This window comes from Enhydra lutris, unplaced genomic scaffold, assembly GCF_002288905.1.
Source record: "Enhydra lutris kenyoni isolate GAN:26980312 unplaced genomic scaffold, ASM228890v2 scaffoldscaffold31, whole genome shotgun sequence".
Taxonomy (NCBI): Eukaryota; Metazoa; Chordata; class Mammalia; order Carnivora; family Mustelidae; genus Enhydra; species Enhydra lutris.
In genome coordinates, this window is record NW_019154115.1 from 1,105,319 (window position 1) to 1,123,396 (window position 18,078).

The 18,078-nt window shown below is 58.1% G+C and overlaps 1 protein-coding gene across 1 annotated transcript in view; it reads left to right on the forward strand.

Moving 5' to 3' along the window:
- The window catches only part of LOC111153380 (proline-serine-threonine phosphatase-interacting protein 1-like), a 33,519-nt gene extending 15,993 nt beyond the window's left edge, over positions 1 to 17,526 (forward strand). The window contains exons 2-8 of the mRNA XM_022512375.1: positions 4,101 to 4,201; positions 4,571 to 4,645; positions 13,003 to 13,037; positions 13,276 to 13,382; positions 15,671 to 15,733; positions 16,381 to 16,479; positions 17,303 to 17,526. Coding sequence (XP_022368083.1) covers positions 4,101 to 4,201; positions 4,571 to 4,645; positions 13,003 to 13,037; positions 13,276 to 13,382; positions 15,671 to 15,733; positions 16,381 to 16,479; positions 17,303 to 17,455 — 633 coding nt within the window. The 3' untranslated portion in view covers positions 17,456 to 17,526. The remainder of the gene's footprint in view (positions 1 to 4,100; positions 4,202 to 4,570; positions 4,646 to 13,002; positions 13,038 to 13,275; positions 13,383 to 15,670; positions 15,734 to 16,380; positions 16,480 to 17,302) is intronic.
- The last annotated feature ends 552 nt before the right edge of the window (positions 17,527 to 18,078 follow it).

Sequence of the window (18,078 nt, forward strand, 5' to 3'; positions counted from 1 at the left end):
TCTGCCCTGAGGGGGTTGTTCCCTAGAACAGCAGGTTGTCAGGGCAGGGGGGAGAGGTTGACCTCTGTGCCCACTTCCTAAATGAGGAAACCAAGGGCCACCAAATCCCTCAGGCCCTGATCTTTGTGGTCTAGCTCCTGCAGCCACCAAAGGGTGATATGGGTAAGAAAAGGGGGAAGTCGTGGTGGGTACAAAGACTGTCTTTCTATCCACCCAGTGGGGCCATGGCAGGACCAGCGCAATGGCTGACAGGTAGACCTGCCTGGAGAAGGAAGCCGCTGGGCTTCCCTGGGCAGCAAGGGGCACCTGGGCCTTCCCCACACTGCCTGAAGGCTGAGGTAGGAATAGGCTTCCACCTGCTCAGGTCTCCCCTGAGCACTTCCTTCTAGAGCCTCAGGAGACTTCCTGCTATTCTGATTTGGCCTTGCGGGGGTGGGGGGGGAAGGGAGCCCCAGCATGGCCAGTGTGATGGCCTGGGCTCCCACACCTGGCTTGAGCAAGCCTCCTAAAGGAGGGAACCATGGCTTCCCAACACCTGGCACCCTCCCCGGGGTGAACTGCCCCGGGATGCCACCAGGCCAGGCCCGGATTCTGGCTGCTCACTGCTTCCCGGTGTGCACATCTGTGGAGCCAGCACGGCCCCTCTCCAGTGAAGAGCTCCTCTGACCCTGCCTAGGCTCAGACCCTGTCTCTGGGAATCCATGGGAATGGAACGATAGCCCAAAATACAGCTTTGATTTAAGCTGGAAAGAATTTGAGTCATCATTTTCAAAAGTGATCTTTCAAAATGATTTTTTGACTTTTCAAAATGAAAAACAGTGCTGGTTATCTTGTGAATGACCGATGTAGGTATGTGGCCTGGGGAGAGGCGGGCCTGGGTTCACAGCCCAGATTCTGACCTTTACCCCTTGAGAGATCTTGGGCTGTCACTTCCCCTCTGTGGGTCTCCTTGTCACTGTCCTTACCTCCGTGAGTGAGAGGCATTTTCAATAAGCAAATTGCTGTGATGGGGTGGCTCAGTCGGTTAAGCATCTGCCTTCAGCTCAGGTCATGATCTCAGGGTCCTGGGATAGAGCTCTGCGGTGGGCTCCCCAGATAGCAGAGAGTCGGCTTTTCCCTCTCCCCCTGCCCCACCCCCGGGTTGTGCTCGTGCTCTCTCTCTGACAAATAAATAAATAAAATCTTAAAAAAAGAAAAAAGAAAACCACTGTGATGTTCCTAGTGTGTGACTCTTAGACCTAATTCCACTAAGATCAAGGCCATGGGTGGGTTTCAGGCAACAGAGGCCGTGGGTAGATGGAAGAGGAGCGAGGCCCTGCCTGGTAGCTTCTGCACTGTGGACCTATGAGCCAGTGAAGGAGAGGGACTTGCAGCGAGCCCTTGGCACTTAGAGGGTGGAGCTGGGTGGGTGCTGGGAAGGAAGGCCAGGGGGGCTCCTGCAGGGGTGATGTGCAGTGGGGCCTGGACTATGAACTTATACAACTGATTGATTATTTAATTGAATGATTGGTTCATTCATTTCCTCAACAGCAGCTTGAGCAGCCTCATTCCCTGGAGTTGGTGGTGGGGTAGGGGTGAGGAGGAGGGTGCAGGCTGGGGGAGGGGTACAGTGCTGGGAGGGAGCAGCCCCTACGGAACGAGGCACTTCCTCAGAACAGTCTCATCACTTGTGACCATGGCTCACTTGGCCACAGCAGCTGCTGACGCCACTGTGGCTCTGAGCAAAGGCTGAACACCCTTTTGGAGCCTGCGGCACTTGGGGGACCTGAGCTCCTGGGGACCCAGCCTGCAGGGCCCCTTGCTGCCTTCTGCCTCCTACGGAATGGCCAATGTAGGTTTGGTTTTGCTTGTCTTTTCACTCTGGGCAGCTCCGTAAAGATGGAGGGCTCCCCTATAGAGCTGGGACCAGGGTCCTTGGAAGGGTAGAGCAGAGTGTCCTGCTGCAGGGTGGGGGACAGGGGGAGGAAGAGGGAGCGGGTGGCTACTTCTGGCTCTCCCAGGCTTCGTGGAGCAGCAACAGGTCTCCTGCAAGTCCACACGCTTTTCCTGCCTCTGCCTGGGCTTCCTGAAGTTGGTCCTTCCCTTCTCAGGGCCTCAGCCTCCCTGAGGACTGAGGGGCACTGGACAAGATGTTTCCTAGTTTGGTGGTCTGTGGAACTGGGCCCTGAAAGCACTGGTGTCCAGCTCAGGGTACCTCCCTGCTGGGGAGAGAATAGGAGGCTGAGGCTCCAGATTCCTCGCCTTCCCCAGCTGTCATGACCTTCTGCCAGCTGGCTTTGGAGGGAGGGCAGGGGCTGAGAGGCAGAAAGCCCTGGTCTGCTGGCTAGTTAGTGGGCTAATGACCACTCAGAAAAGCCAGAGAAATGAAAGCCTGGATCAACCACACCAGCCCAGATGTGGGGGCTGACGCCTGACCCAGGACAGTCCGGCAGGGGTCCTGGGGATGATTTCCTTCTGCTGGGGCCCTGAATAGCCAGCAGGGCCCGCGAGCACTGCTTGGTACCCGGGGGCAGCTGAGCCTGGGCCTCGGGACTTTCCAGGAATGCTTATGGAGGAGGGCATAAACTTGGAGTCCTAGGTGTCCTATAGGCCTGGAAATTTCACTATTTTGAATTTGCTGAGGAAGAGCTGGCAATTTGTGCAATCTCTGAACTTCCTACCGTGTCTGATGCTACTTAACACCTCGAAGAACAACACCTTCTCTCCTAGAAACTGGCTCAAATGCCTCTTCCTGTGGGAAGTTCTCCTGGATTTAGACTTCTCTCCTGCCTCTCCCTACATACCCACACATAGCATTTGAGGAGAGGCACAGGGCAGGGAAAGATGCACCATCAGCTCTTGACTCTAAGGTGGGCTAGACTTGCCTCCCCCGGGTTGTGGCCCCACTGATTCACTGTGTCTGAGATGGGGTTATGATATGTATGCTCAGGAAAGCAGACTGTTTCTCTAGTCTCCGAGGCTCTGGGTGGGGTGGTCCATGAGGATGGAAAAGAAGACAGACTAGGAGCTGAATCTCAGGGCTTGTCTCAATTTACAGTTGCTTGGCCCAGCATCCTAGGGGGTTAGGGGTGGGAGTAGGGGTCCTTCCTCAAGCATGGACGCTGGAGCCAGGCTCAGGTCACAGATGCAGGAAGACCCAGCTCTCAGCTTAATGTTTCACCACGTTCTCGATCTCCCTCCCCTGCCAGTTAGCCTTGTGTGCAGCCTGGCCCTAAGACCCACTCCTCAGACCCGGGGGGATGTCCTAGGAGACCCTGGAAGTACGACCTCCCTTCCCCACCTTCCAGAAGCAGCAGCTCAAAATCCATTCCAGGGCTGAGAAAGGAGAATCCGATCGGTCAGGAGCACCAGGATGGTCTGCACAAGTGCCTGGTCGGCGGGCCAGCTGTGGCCAGGAGAATTCTTCAAGATGCCCCTTTCCCCACTGTCTTGCTTGAGGGCTGGCCCTAGGGTGCTAGCATGTGCCAGGGATTCTAGGCGTGTGTTAGGGTGTGCGCGCCTTCTGGCGGCAGAGGTCACTCTCGATGCCCATCTCACCGTGCGGGTACGAGAGGATTCCCTGAGTCCACACACAGAGTCTGGCATAGCAAATGGCACACAGTTGACCATCAAGAAACATCTGGTGCTGATGCTGCAGAAGCCATGTGGTGTTGAGGTGGAGAGCGTGGATTCGAGCTGGACAGCCTGAGTTCAAGGCAGTGACGTCCCTGTCGGCAGCCTCTGCCACCTGTGCCTCGGTTTGCTCCCTTGGACCAGGGAGATGATAGGGTTATGGGGAATGTGACAGCAGCAAGCCGTGCGGGGCACCCTGTAAGGCTGTCTTCCCGGGGCCCTGGAGGGGGCCCTTCCACGGCCATCTCGTGTTGGACTTGCTGCGGTCCTGGGTTGGGAGCTCTAATCGCGGGTGGGCTCAACACCCCGCGCGTCCGCGGACAGGGCCCTGCTGGCCTGCGCGAAGCCGAGCCCCAGTCCTTAAGTGGGGGTGTGGGGGAGGCGGCTGGCAGGTCAGGGCTTCGTGGCTGCAGGGAGACTTTCCCTGAAGGCGGCAGTGGGGTCCTCACCCTGCCCGCCCTCAGGCGCTCCTCTGTTCCGTGTTGCAGTGCAGGGACTTCACGGCCCACACAGGCTACGAGGTGCTGCTGCAGAGGCTGCTGGATGGCAGGAAGATGTGCAAGGATGTGGAGGAGCTGCTGAGGCAGAGGTGAGCCAGACACCAGATGGGGGCCTGCAGGGGGCGGGGCGGGGCGGGGGCTGTGGAAGCAGCAGCCTCACCCTCCCAGCCAAGCTTCTGTCAGGAAAACATCCCCCGCCCACAATCCCTGGGAGTGTGACTCTCCTGCTTTTCCCAGCCTGGGCCTCCCCTCAGTGGGCCAAGAATCTGACGTCCCCTCAAATGTGCAGGTATTTGGCTAACATTTATTTCAAAGAAGGGCTGGAACTTAACGTTCTCAAGGAGGAGCCTACAGGGCCCGCAGTGGCTGACTGGGTGGACCCTCAGTTTCCAGCACAGACGTTCAGGGGTCGCTGTGGCCAGAAGGGGGGACATGGAGCCGGCGCTTTGTTCTTGCAGGGCCCAAGCCGAGGAGCGCTATGGCAAGGAGCTGGTGCAGATCGCCCGGAAGGCAGGCGGCCAGACAGAGATCAAGTAAGAGGTCCCATGCCCTGGGCTCCCTGGCATGGGTTGGAGTGGGGCAGGCCAGGAAGGGTCTGGATGGCTCCAGGGCAGAGATGCCTGAAGAACAACTCCCTTGGGGGCGGGGAATTCTGGGTGAGGTCAGGTTCTGTGTGGGGCAAACCCAGCTGTCTGAATGCCAAGAAGGCTGTGGGCAGGGGACAGAGGCTATCTGTCCTCTGGTGTTTGTGGCACAGCCCCCAGCCTCTGGATAGGCTCCACCCACGTCCTGAGAGCCAGGTGACAGGCCCTCCCCTGGTCGCCTGTGCCCCGTGCAGCCTTGGCTTAGGCCGAGCATCAAGGAGAGAGGTGTGAGCGGGGACAGCGGCAGGACATGTTCTTACCCGTCAGCTGTGTGATCATTGGCTGGGTCAGGCTGCTCCCTGACACTCTCCCTGCTTCCATTTCCTTGACAGAGAGCAGAAGGATAACGTAACCTTCCTCAAAGGACTAATGAGGTCCAGAGGCTCAGCTCAGGCCTGGCTTGGAGGGGAGGCAATGGGGGTCGTTGATGCTACGAAGCAAGGGTCTTCTCCAGCCCCGAGGCCTGGGTCCCTGTGTGTAGACTGGGGGGTGGGGCAGCAGACAGGGAGAGTGTGAGGATTTGAGGGCAGCTGAAGAACTTTCTTCCCAAGTCAGCCCTTGGGAAGGTGTGAACTCTCCCCCTGGGTCAGGACCTTCTGTCCGGGAGCCCCCACCTGCAGAGCCTGCCACTGCTCCCCCAGAGGTCAAGCTTCTCAGCATCTGGCTCTGCACAAGGAAAGTGGTTCCAAAACCTGGCACCAAGTTCCCTCATTTGAGCGCCCTGAATATACAACACTCTCCGGGTCTTCTAAAGACACAGGGGACCCTGGCTGGTTCCTGCTTCCAAACAGGAGCCAGAGAAGTCATGGGAAGAGCTAGAGGAAGTTTTAGAAGTGGTGTGGGCCAGGGAAGATTAACGCTTAATGCCCAAAGGTCTGTGCATGGGCCCAGAAAGCATGAACACAGCCCCAGAAGTAAGAATGCATGAGCGCGTGTCCCCACTTGGCCTTTGTGAACTGTGTGACTGGGGGCAGGTTGAGTTGGGTTCTCCTCTGCCCACTTTGTGCAGAGAAACAGGGCAGGGCTGGGACTGGACGCAGACTGGGTTCAAGGAGGGCTCACGAACGGGTAAGGAATGAATGGAAGTCTGATAAAACCTTCTTCGCCTTTCCTGGGGAAGAGGGATTGAGAGAGTATGACCCAGGAGGCGTCCCTGCCCACCTCCTAGCCATCCAAGCCAGATGGAAAAGGAGAACCTTCCCAGAAAGAGAGGAGAACCACTGGGGATGGGGGGACAGGGTGCTCCGGGCAGGACTGTGATAGGCTGGAGGTAAGCCGTGTGAGGCACACTCACACTCAGAAGCCTGTGAGTCACCGGGCACTTAAATCGGGAAGGAGAAGCCACTGACAGAGAGAACAAAATGGAAGGGGATCCTGGTGGGTGGCGGGAAAGGGAGGGAGGGACACAGCATCTCACCCCACTGCAGGACTAGGAAGTGGGGGGCAACACTCTGGGCAGTCACGATCCCCTGCATGGCTATAAGAGGCCAAGTGGGGCAAGGTCTACTTCCCTCCTGTATGGTGTGACCATGGGGTGGTCACTGCCCCTCTGAGTCCTGTGCTGGGCTGTGAAAATGGAGTTGCCCTTGGGAGGTGTCCTGGAATCACCGTGTCAAACAGAGAGAACCAGGTCAGGGCAATGCTCAATCAACAGTGGGCTTCTTGCCAATCTTATAGGCACCTGTGTATTGTCAGACAAACTGGGCTCGCCCTACTTGGTTTAGGGCTGAGTAGCCTGACCAGGCAACCTAGCCATTTCCTTTAAGGCCCAGCCCCTCCCTGGCCCAAAAAGCCAGAGGCCAGCATCACTGGAAGGGCGGCCGTCGTCCAAGTGGGAGCATCGGTGGTAGAGCCCCAGACCAGAGCAAGGAGTAGAGACAGGGCCTGCCTTCTGCTTACCAAGGAGGAGCTGGAGCCCAGGTTGGGAGTACCAGGTCCCATCACAGCTGACCCAGCATGGAGGCCCCACGGCCCAGCACGCAGGTTTCCACAATAGATGGAATGGTGGGTGAGAACCAGCATGGCCCCGAGTCTGCCATCAGGCTGCGATGGTCTAAGCAGGGTGGCCTGGGGAGGGCACCTCCTGGGAGAGACGGAGAGGGAGGGGAGACACCTTCCTGCGGGAGGACATTCAAAGCCAGTGGGCAAGAGGGGCAGGGGTTAAACCCTTCCCACCCGGTTCACCTGCGGCCTGCCTTAGGGTCATGCCCTATGTAGCTCCCAGGTGGGCTGACTGCACACACTAGGTGCTCAGTAAGTGTTGCTGTTGAGCCACGTGGCATGTACTAAGACTAGTGAGACCATGCAGTCCTTCCTTTCTTCACGGGTGGGCCAAGCATCCAGCATCCATTCATTTAGCCAGAAAGCGTTTATGGAGCACCTAAATGAAGTGCCTGCCATGCCCTGCTGAGTTAGAAGGATTCAAAAATCTAAAAATAACATAAAATAAATGGCCCCACTATCCCGAAGCTAGACTCTCTCCAGCACACTGTGGGGAAACCTCCCCGATCCTTTGCCTCAGAACCCCTGCCTCTAGGGCCTTCTGCCCCACCTCCTCCAGGAAGTCCTCCCAAACACTCAGCCTTGTGTGACTGTTAGAGTCTTGGATTGAGCCAGGTCACCCTGTCCCAACACCAACCCGGAGGGCTCCCTGTGGGATGAGTGAAGGATAGCCATGACAACACAGGTCACTTCCTCATTGTCCAGGTGGTTGGGAGGTGTGCTGGGTTGGCCCCCTGGGAATGGCCTGGCTGTTCAGCCCATTACGGCCCATCAGCTGGTGGGGTACAGCAACCAGCCTTGCCACAGCTGCCCACCTTTCTAGGTCCCGTGGGATGCTTTCCCTTAGCTCCTTGGGGGTCAAGTAGAGGGCTGGGGGTGCACAGGCTGGACAGGAGCAAACGGGGAGACACAAGCTGAGGAGTTAAGTGACCTCAGGAGAAGCCCAGTGAGAGCAGAGAGGGCAGAGAGGGCCGGCCTCCCTGGCCTCTTCTGCTGCCTGAAGGGGCAGCATTTTCTTCATGATCCTCTGACTTCAGGCCAGAAAGCTCGCTGGGGCCTGGAGGCGCAGCCCTGTATGCTGACAGGAGGTCACGCCCCGCTTCACACCATTTCTGACAGTCGCAGCCTCCTCCTCCTCCTCTGCCTGCTGCCTTAGCTAACGCCCGCTGGGCTATGGAACAGAGAATGCCCCGAGAAGACCCGCACTGAGGGAGCCTCGCAAGCCCTTTCAGTGCACTTTGAAGACCTCATTACGCTGGTGACGGGCTTATCCATATGGTTTAAGCTGCACAGCCGGCTCAGAAAATTCACCTTGATCCTCCCTTCCAGCCTCCGGGCCTTGCTCTGGCGACTGCTCTCATTTCTACCCTGCCCAGTCCTACCCATCCTGTTTTGCTCCCGTTGCCCCAGGTAGGGTCCTGAGATGCCACAGGGCAGGGGTTCTGGAAATGAAAGGAAATCAAGGCTGGCAGGCCTGGGGCCAACTTCCTGTGAGCCCCTGGGTGGTTGCCACAAGTCAGGACACCTCCTCCAGGCATGTGGGTTTGAATCCCCGCCTCACCTGCCCTTGTCACAGCCTAAAATGCTGTGGTTTTCCTGTCAGAAGGGATTTTTTTTTTTCATGATCTGTCTTTTGAACTCAGAGAATGAAGACATGCTGAGGGCATTAGTGGGAGGGAGGCAGGCCTTCGTCCCATCAGGCGTCCTCTGACACCAGCGCAGCCAGGCCCAGCCTCTGGCACAGAGGCAAGAAGAGCCTGCTGCTGGCAGTTGGGAGGCCAGAGCCTCTGGCCAGCAGGAGGGCAAGGGCAGTGAGGCCCCAGCAGGGGCGTGAGATGGCGGGGAGATGGAAGGAGGTGTTCACACTTGGAATTTCTAGACTGTGTTTGAGCCAAGCGTTTCAGGCTATGCGTCCCGAGAGCCAAGTCAGAAAGGGCAATGGAATGAGTCACACATAAGGACGCTGGTGGCAGATAACAGAGGGTAGAGGCCTGAATGAGGCCCTGTCCTTGCCATGTGACAGAGACACAATAGAAGTGAAGCTTGAGCAGGTCCTGGCAGCAAGAGGGAGGACCTGGGAGGGAGAAAAGCTACAAGACGCCATCTTTTCTGGGTCGGATGGAGCATAGAAAGACTACAAATGCTCCACAAATCCTGCACAAGATCAGGGTTTAAGGCCATTCTCCAGGGGTGAGTCTTGGCTAATCCACAGTGGGCTGCCTCTGGTTCCAGGAAAAGTAAAGACCGCCCTCCCCCCGACAGAACCAAGGCCTTCTTGAAAGTCTGGGGCCGAGAAAGAGAGGTGGTGTCCTGGGCCTTGTTGTGTGAATGGAGCTCTGGTGGCCTGAAGGTCCCCAGCACTGGGTAAAGGAGGGCTGGGCAGGAAGGACTGCAGCCCAGAGGTGAGCAAGGGGCGGGGAGGGAGGGGGGGAACATCTGGAGTGGTCACAGCCTGCAATCCTGCCTCCCACTCTGGTCCCAGGCAGAATGAGCACCGTCACCCCTGCAGCCCCAGTGGGCAGCAAGCCAGGGGACAAATGGGAACCTAAGGTGAGCATGGGCTTTGTCATCATCAGGACTGACCAGGGTGGGAACAGAGATTGCATGTCACATGGCAGTGCTGTGGACTCAGGCAGGGGCTCCCAGCATCCAGGGGTGGGGTAGGGAGAAAGACCAGCTGTCCCAGGAGGCTGTGATTCCTTACAGACACCCTGGGCCTAGGAGGGAGGGCCTGGGTCCACAGGCCAAGGAGGGTGAGGCAGGGTAGGTTTGGGATTGAGAAAAACCTTGGTATTTATCAAGTGTTGAATTTGTTCCCCCCTAGGGATAAGGGGGAGGAGAACCAGGCGGAACCAGGAGAAGAACCTTGCTCAGTGGGCTCACAGTTCAGTGGGGGGGGGGGGGCATCAGCCCAAGGTGACAAGAGGAACAAATGCTCAGAGGAACAGAAGGGGAAGCCTTGAAAAGATGTTGCACAGAGGGAATTAGCATGTACAAATGCCCTGAGGCAAGAAGGAACTTGACAGAGAGAAGGAACTGGTGGGTGGTCAGGTGACTAGGTAGCCCAGAAAATGGGGTTACCAGGTGGGAAGTGACACTAGGGGACAGGAGCTGAAGGGGCAAGGGCTGGGGTGGTGGTAATAAGAGGTGGACAGAGAGGAGATTGAAGAGGTGAAAAAGAAGGCAGTGGAGGGGGAGGGAGAGGGCTGAGAAAAGGACGACTCTGGGTTCCTGGTGCATACAGCCAGGTGCAGGCTGACGCCTTCACTGAGAGGGGAGTGGGCTGAGAAGCAAGCTTTGTGCGGGAGCTGAGTCCAGTTTTGGACACTTTGCATTTGAGGTGTTCGTGAGCTGTGAGATCTAAAAAGAGGTGAAGACCAGGCCGTGCATGTGCTGCCTGCGCTTTGGGGAGGGATGGGGTCCTGAAGGATTTGGGGCCTGGGGGAGTGGGAGCACACACTGAGCCTGGAGGGGCTCTCACCATGAATGGAGAGACTGAGGCAGAACATGGGTGTGTGGGTAAGCGGAGGGATCGGAGGGAGAGCCCCTGGCAAGGTATCAATTCTGTCAGAAAAGGGTCCTGCCCCTCATCCCCAGGGTGGCTGGGGTCACCCTGGCAGTCCCCCTCTCCTTCCTTTGGTGAGAAGCCAGGGGCTGGCCTTGCCGTCTCACCCACTGTGTGGCCACGGGTCAGTTTCCTCTCCTCGCTGATGCTTGTTTTTCTCATCTGTGAAATGGGGACCATCTCTGGCAGAGCTGTGAGGATTAAAGAATTTAGGCCAGCCATTCTCACATTCGAACAGAAAGCAGCTCCCGGGGCGCCTGTTAAAACCCAGGGAGCTGGGCCCCACCCCGGAGTTTCGGCTTCAGGATCTGCCTTTCCGACAGGCCCCCAGGTGACGGTCAGGCTGCTCGTCCTGGGACCACACTTGGAGATCTACTTAGTTTAGGGCTGGGGTCCACCCCAGGCCAGACCCCCGCAGTTCTCTTCTAGGCCTGGATCCCTGTGGGTCCTATCAGGTTGCTGAAACCTCAGTTTCCCTAACTGTCCAGTGAGAAGAGGGAGGACCCTGGAAAGCCTGCCTTGACGCTGCGGAAGGGCAGGAGCTCAGAGCTGTCCCGGGCGGGCGTCATGAGGACATACGGCCACCAGGGGGCGGGCGCGCTGCTCCGCGGAGAGGCAGGCAGGGAGCACGAGGGGCGGAGCGCGGAGCCTGAGGCCGGCGGCGGCGGCGGCGGCGGCGGCGGGCGGGGGGAGGGGGGCGGGGACAGAAGGAGCGGGGGTGGGGCGAGTGGGGGAGGTGGGGGTGGGGGAGGTGGGAGAGGTGCCTGCCCGCTGCTTCTGTGTGATCCAGCAAGCCTGGCCACTCTCTGGACTCGGTTTCTCTTTCTGCCTTGATTGACAGCGCCTCCTCAGGCAACCTGGTGCAGAGGGTGCCCCAGCTTATTTTGCCTCCTTGGTTAAGAGTCTGCCAACGCAGGCAGAGAATTTCACTCCAAATACCACCTTAGGGCCAGTCTGCAACCTCTGCGCTCCGTCTATGGGTGCACTCAGACTTGGCACCCATGGGCCCACACTGGGGCACGACAGGCCTAGGCATCCCCACACAGCTGCTGGTGGACGCAAGTCAGTCTGTTACCAATGCCCACATGGGCGGCGGGGTGGAGGTGGGAGGCCGAGGTGGGGGAAGGGAGCCCAATCTATGGAGCCCCAGAGAGAACCTCAAGGGAACCCCTAGCTGAAAGCAAGACCTGGGGGGTTTCTGATTACTGTGGGCACCCAGTAAGCTCTTAGGCGGGGCAGTATATAGCTCAAGTCAGGTTCAGGGACCTGGGGGAACCCCCCCCCCCAGGACTGGGATGTGCAGATGTGGACTCCGGGGAGGGTGGCACAACAGCAGCCATGTCCTGACAGAGGTACTTTAGACCTATTAATTTATTCCTCATCACCGTCCTGTTTGTGCTATTATCCCCATTTTACAGAGGGGGAAACCAAGGCACAGAGAGTAAGTCCCTTGCCCAAGGTCGCACAGTGAGTGCACAGCAGAGCTTTGCCTGGACTCAGGCTACTCGGCTCCTGGGTCTGCTTCTGGTGCATGTGGGAGTGTGGAGCGGGAGCCCCTGCCCAGGGCCTGCTGCCTTCCCAGGCTGGGATTGCCAGTCACTCTCCTGCTCCATCAGGCAGGGAGCTCACCCCACCGAGTGGTCCTAGCCCCTGAACCCCAGTGACCTGGAGAGAGCCTTTCGCCCCTGTTGGTTGCGTTTCCGACCCAAGATGTTTGTTTCATGGCACCCCGTTACCCCTCAGGAGACAGGACTGGGTCCTGGGTGGGCTCCGACACCTTAGCTCATTTGTGGTTCTGGGGGTCAGTCCCCACAGTAGGGCCAGGCCACTGCATAGAATATAGGAGGCCCAGTTACATGCAAACTTCAGATAAACAACAAATACTTTTTAGATGTAAGTATGATCCATATATTACATTATATTAAAACACTATTTGTTGTTTGTCTGAAATTCGCATGTACCTGGGTGCCCTGTATTTTTCTCTGCTGTCTTGCAGCCCCACCCCTGGGCGTTCTTCCCCAGGGCCAGCCTCTTCCCTTCTTGTTCTCCGAGGGCCCACATCTCTACTCCAGAACAGCTGCACTGCTGCCTCCTGACTCCTCCTGAGACGCTCTCTCAGGCATCCCTGCTCAGTGCACCCTATTGTATACTCCTCCTGGCTCACATACTTCTCCTGGGTCTGCTCTTGGAAATGTCACCACTGTGTGCCCAGCCACCTCAGCCAGGAACAGGGACAGTTTCTTACTGTCCTCCCCACTACGTCCCATTCTTCTTGCCCCATATCTCTCTCCTCTGGTACCCCTGCCTGGCTTGCCTCGCCCTTCCAGCTTCTTCCAAACACCCTCCAGGCCACTCGCCTAAAGCCAGATCTGTACCCTCTGCTGTCCCGCTTCAGCTCGTCCTGATGGCCTGGGCGAGGGAGGGAGAGCCCTGAAAACACAAAGCCAGGAGCATTGCACCACAGCTGGGAGGTGTGATAGCTTTACCATTCCCGAAGAGGAATTCTGCCTTCCAGAAATCCCAGCTTGGTTCTGAGTGGTGGTCACTGTCTGGGTCTGGATCAGTGTGTGTGAGTGACCTAGGGCCTTCCCATCAAATGAAAAGTCCCTGGGGCGGGGGGGGGGGCGCTTCCGTCCTGTCATGCCCTCCTCCCGCTGACCCTGGCCTTTCTGTTTTGCAGCTCCTTGAGGGCCTCCTTTGACTCCCTGAAGCAGCGTAAGTCCCGACTGTCCCCAACCCCAGGCTGCAGAGTGACAGGCCCTTCTGGGAACAGCCATGTCCCCATAGGTGGAGGTAGATAGGTTCTAGTGGGGGGTGGGGGAGCGGTGGGGAGGCAGTGCTCAGGCTGCGCACAGGGCCCTAAGGCTAGTGGAGGATCTGGGAGGTGTGGGGCGGGTCTGGGCAGAGGTAAGTGTGTGCGTGGTTGAAGCTCACCCCTGTGCTCTGCCCCCAGAGATGGAGAACGTGGGCAGCTCCCACATCCAGCTGGCCCTGGCCCTGCGCGAGGAGCTGCGGAGCCTTGAGGAGTTCCGCGAGAGGCAGAAGGAGCAGAGGAAGAAGGTAAGGCGGGTGCTCGGGGGTGGGGCATCCTCACTGAGAAGGTTGTGGGGAATGGTCCCTCCAGACAGAGCCCAGGGAGGGTGGTAGACTGCACTCCAGGCTTGGGGATAAGAGTGACTTGATGGTGAGGGGATGGCTGTGCGCTGAGACGGGGCCCTGGAATCAGGACCCAGCATGCAGGCCTGAGAGCCCCACTGGGGGTCTTCCCCTGAACTGTCTCATGCCAGGGAGAGGGAAAGGCATGGGTCTTCTTGATTATCCTCCTACAAGAGACTGTGGATCCTCACAGTTTGGGGGTATCCAAAGGCAGCAGCCTGATTTGGGGAGTCGCCAGAAACTGGTCCTCAACCCAAGGGTCAGGGCTGTTTGAGCAGGAGAAAGGCAGACTTGGCGGCTGGCCTTTGCAGCTGCTCTGCCACGCTGCCCAGGCTGAGAGGGGCAGACAGAGCCTGTGGGGGGGGCTGCCAGGCTTTCCCTGGCACCCACAGGTACTTCTCACCTGTGGATGGGGCGTGGCTGTCCCTAGGCGGAGGGACTACATGGGAAGGAAGTAAGGTCCCCATCATGGGAGGTATGCAAGTAGAGTCTGGAGGTTCTTTGTCAGGGAACCTACAGGGGTAGGGTGGGGACGGGCTTGGTGACCTCAGTGTCCCAGGGTCCTTTCCCAGGCCTGAGACTCTCTGAGTGGCTGAGCACTTGGCTGCTGGGAAGGCAGCTGGGTCCACGTGCGCACTCAATGTGATGAGGGCAATGCCCCAGGCAGGATGGGAGAGGCCAGCACACAGAAACACTTCTTGCTTGGAGGTGAAGGATCACTGCGGACTCTCCAGAGAACCGGAAATGGAGAAGTCCACACAACTGAGCTGTGAGGGGAAAGGCTTGCCTGCTCACGGCTGGAGCCAGGCTGGGCCTGGGTGTCCTGGGCAAGCTCTTTTCCTTTTGTGCCTCAAGTTTCCCTCCTGCAGGCTTTGGGGACCCAGCCCTGGTCCAGCCCCCCTTGGTCTTCTCAGATAGGCTCCGGCTCTGATGAGTGGCTCTGACCACAGAAATCTAGTGTGGCTGCCCTCCCTGCCCACCCAGCCAGCCACGTCGGGGGCTCGGGCTTTCAGGATTCTAAATTTGGGTCCCTGAGCAGACAGCTGGTCTCCGAAGCCAGCCCCAGAGGCCAGCTCCACCTCGAGGTGCTGGAGCAGGTGGCCTCTCTGAAGCTGGGGCTTGCCTGCAGGGTGCAGAGCACCTGCTGAGACAGCGAGGCCCCAGACTGCCTATTTTGAGTTCTCCTGTGGCCAGAGGGGGTGTTTCAGAGACACCTTCCCCAGAGCGGCCAGGGCCCCCCCAAGTGAAGAACTGTGGGGTAGTCTGCAGGAACACAGCCCGGGCTCATGTGTATGCACCCGTGTGCATATGAACACGTGTGTGTGAGGGGGAGGGGGGAAGAGGGAGCGGGGGTGCCCGGCACACGTGTGTGTCTGCCTCTGAGCAGGTGCGTGTGTCTCATGTGTGTGTGCCTATATCTCTGTGACCCGCTGGCTTGCCGGAGGGCTCCCTGTCAGCCCTGGCCCCACTGAGACCCGAGGCAAAGCCAGCCCCGGTCCTCCTTACACCCCGATCTCTGTCACAGCTGCCTTTCAGTCTCTGCCTGAACAAGAAGCCTGCGAGGTGAGGTCAGGGTGCACTGGCCCTGTGTGCCCACAGGCGGCAAAAGTTTGGTGGCAGGGGTGTGTGTTCCCCTGTGTGAACAGGCCCATGGCTGTGCACAGGGACGTGCAAGAGTATGCTTGTGTGTACTTGTGTGTGGACGTCCCATGAATGTGCACACGAAGGCCTGCATGTGCAAGTGTGAGCAGTGGGGACACTGGGGACCTGTTAGTGTGTACTTGTGTGTGTGTGTCATGTGGAGCTTGGCATGCGTGTGCCAGAGTGTGTACACAGTGAGTGACAGGTGTGAGAATGAACAGAAGCCACGAGGGGGGGTCTCTGTGTGTGTGTGTGTGCGTGCGTGCGTGCGTGTGTGTGTGCAGGGTGGGTATTCCAGGGACAGAGACCAAGTCTTGGCTGGAGTCTGAAGCAAAAAGTCATGATGGACACATCCTGTCCTGGGCTCTAGTTTTCTGTCCTGAGCAGAGATTGAGAAAGAACGGGGCATGGGAGAGAGGACGTCTTGTCACTGTCCCCTTCAGAGCCAGGAGGGGATGCTGTGCCTCATCCCGGGGCCACCCCATCCTCTTGGCCTAGGGGAGCATCCAGGGGCCACAGCACCCCTGCTCAGAGCCCCATGTCCCCTACAGTACGAGGCTGTCATGGACCGGGTCCAGAAGAGCAAGCTATCGCTCTACAAGAAGGCCATGGATGTGAGTGTGAGGGTGTTGGGCCTGGAGGCGTGGGGGACTCATGGTGCAGACCCCAGGAGCCCTGAGCTGGGCCCCTGGGACGGGGCTGGCCTCTGACCACCTGTCCGACAACAGACACCATGGCCTGTTGGGTGCTCGGGGATGCACGGGGAAACCAGGGCCCATGTGGCTAGGCCCAGGCCCTGCCCTTGGGGGGCTCCTGACTGAGGAGCAGGCAGTCAGTCCCAGACAGTGGCCCACAGGATGATCTATGCTGTCAGTTGGGGACTCAGGGTGGAGGGACAAGAGACTGCTGAGCTGTGTCCCCTGGGACTCCAGCTGAGAGGGAGAAAAGGGGTTCTGCAAGAGGGGACAACACAGGGAGAGGCCAGCATCATGAGGATGCATGGCATTTGGGGGGACTTGCTGGTGGTTTGATGGGACCATGTCTCTAAACAGGATGTGGCCATGGGCAGGGCCGGAGTCCCCAGGTGGGGCAGGGCCTGGGAATAAAACTCTCTTCTCCATCTCCCTTCTGGACCCCCTGTCCCTGGTGAGGAGGCCCCCACTCCACCCACAGGCCCCTGACAGGGAGAGGGGAGGCTGGGTTCAGGGACCCTCACTGTGGGCGCCCCCACAGTCAAACTTCTCCACCCCCTCCCACCCAGTCCAAGAAGTCATATGAGCAGAAGTGCCGGGATGCTGATGATGCTGAGCAGGCCTTCGAACGCATTAGCACCAACGGCCCCCAGAAGCAGGTGGAGAAGGTGCGTGGAGCCACTGAGGCCGTATGGTGTCACCTAGTGCTGGAACAGGGTAGGGAGGGAAGGAGGTGCCATAGACACCCTAAGAAAGGTCTGCAGCTGGGATATCTGCTCACTCCTCTCTGAACCTCCATCTTCTCAGCTGCAAAAGGGGTTTCCTGGAGTCTCAGGGCATGGACAGGCACGGCCAGCTTAACTCTCACATAACCCATGGAGAGGGGCTCAGAGACCCATGTGCCAGAGAGGAAACAGGCCCTGAGACGGTGAATGACTTGTCCAAGGTCTCAGAGCCAGGAAGCAGTGGAGAAAGGATGCACACCCAGGTCATCAAGCACCCGAGATCTTGACTGCTCTGGCCTCTGGACCAGGGTGGGCTGCCAGAGATACCAGGGCCTGAGAGCGCATTGAGCCCATTGCACAGACAGGAAAGCTGAGGCCCAGAAAGAGCAGGGGCCTGAGGGTGAGTTAGGGGCAGCAAGTCGAGGGCAGAGCCCAAGCCCCAGCCAGTGGGGTCAGCAGTGGCCAGGTGGAGCGGCGGGACCTGCCCATCCACATTTCTCCTTCAGGTCTTCACGTCCAGTTGTCGCACGTGTAGGCATGGGCTACATGCTTCTGTTTTTATTTTTTTGTATTGGACCTTTATTGATTGTGGTGCTCTGTGGGTTGAAGCTGGAGTTAATGGTGGGACGTGCCCACAGTTGGCTGCTGAGTGTCCTCTTGGGTGGCTCAGGAAGGCTGGGACAGAAGCCCTTCAGAGCCCCCCCGGGGAGGCTGGGCCCCCGAGGGCTGGGGCGAGCTCAGCTCTGCTTTCCCTCTCTCTCCTCAGAGCCAGAATAAGGCCAAGCAGTGCAAGGACTCAGCCATGGAGGCAGGTACGCGGCCCTGCTCGCTTCCTCTGACCTGGGAGGGTGGCCAGACAGGCCTGCCCCCCGCCCCCTGGCACTCTGTCCTTGCCTTGGGGACACACACGGACACATGACTCCACAGAGGCACATGCTCACCACTCTCACATAATCATGCGAGTAAAATAAAGACATCCATGTTCCTGGGGCTTTGTGTGTTTCAACTACTCTGCTTAACAACCCTATGAGGTGGGGCACCTGGGTGGCTCAGTGGGTTAAAGCCTCTGCCTTCAGCTCAGGTCATGATCCCAGGGTCCTGGGATCAAGCCCCGCATTGGGCTCTCTGCTCAGCGGGGAGCCTGCTGTCTCCTCTCTCTCTCTGCCTGCCTCTCTGCCTACTTATAATCTCTGTCTGTCAAATAAATAAATAAAATCCTTAAAAAAACAAAACAAAAAAACAACCCTATGAGGTGGCTGCTATTGCTCTCTCCCTTTTAAGTTTTTAACTGAAGCATAGTTGGTGTATGATGTTATATGTTATGTGTACGACATAGTGAATCGACAATCATAAGCATTAGGCAGAGCTCACCACGATCTATGTGGTTACCACCTGTCACCGTGCAGTGTTATTACAACGTATTGACTCTGTTCCCTAGGCTATACTTTTCATCCCTGTGATTCATGTAATTTACTAATGGAAGTTTATAGCTCTTCATCCTCTTCCCCTATTTTGTGCATCCCCTAGCCCCTTGCCTTCTGG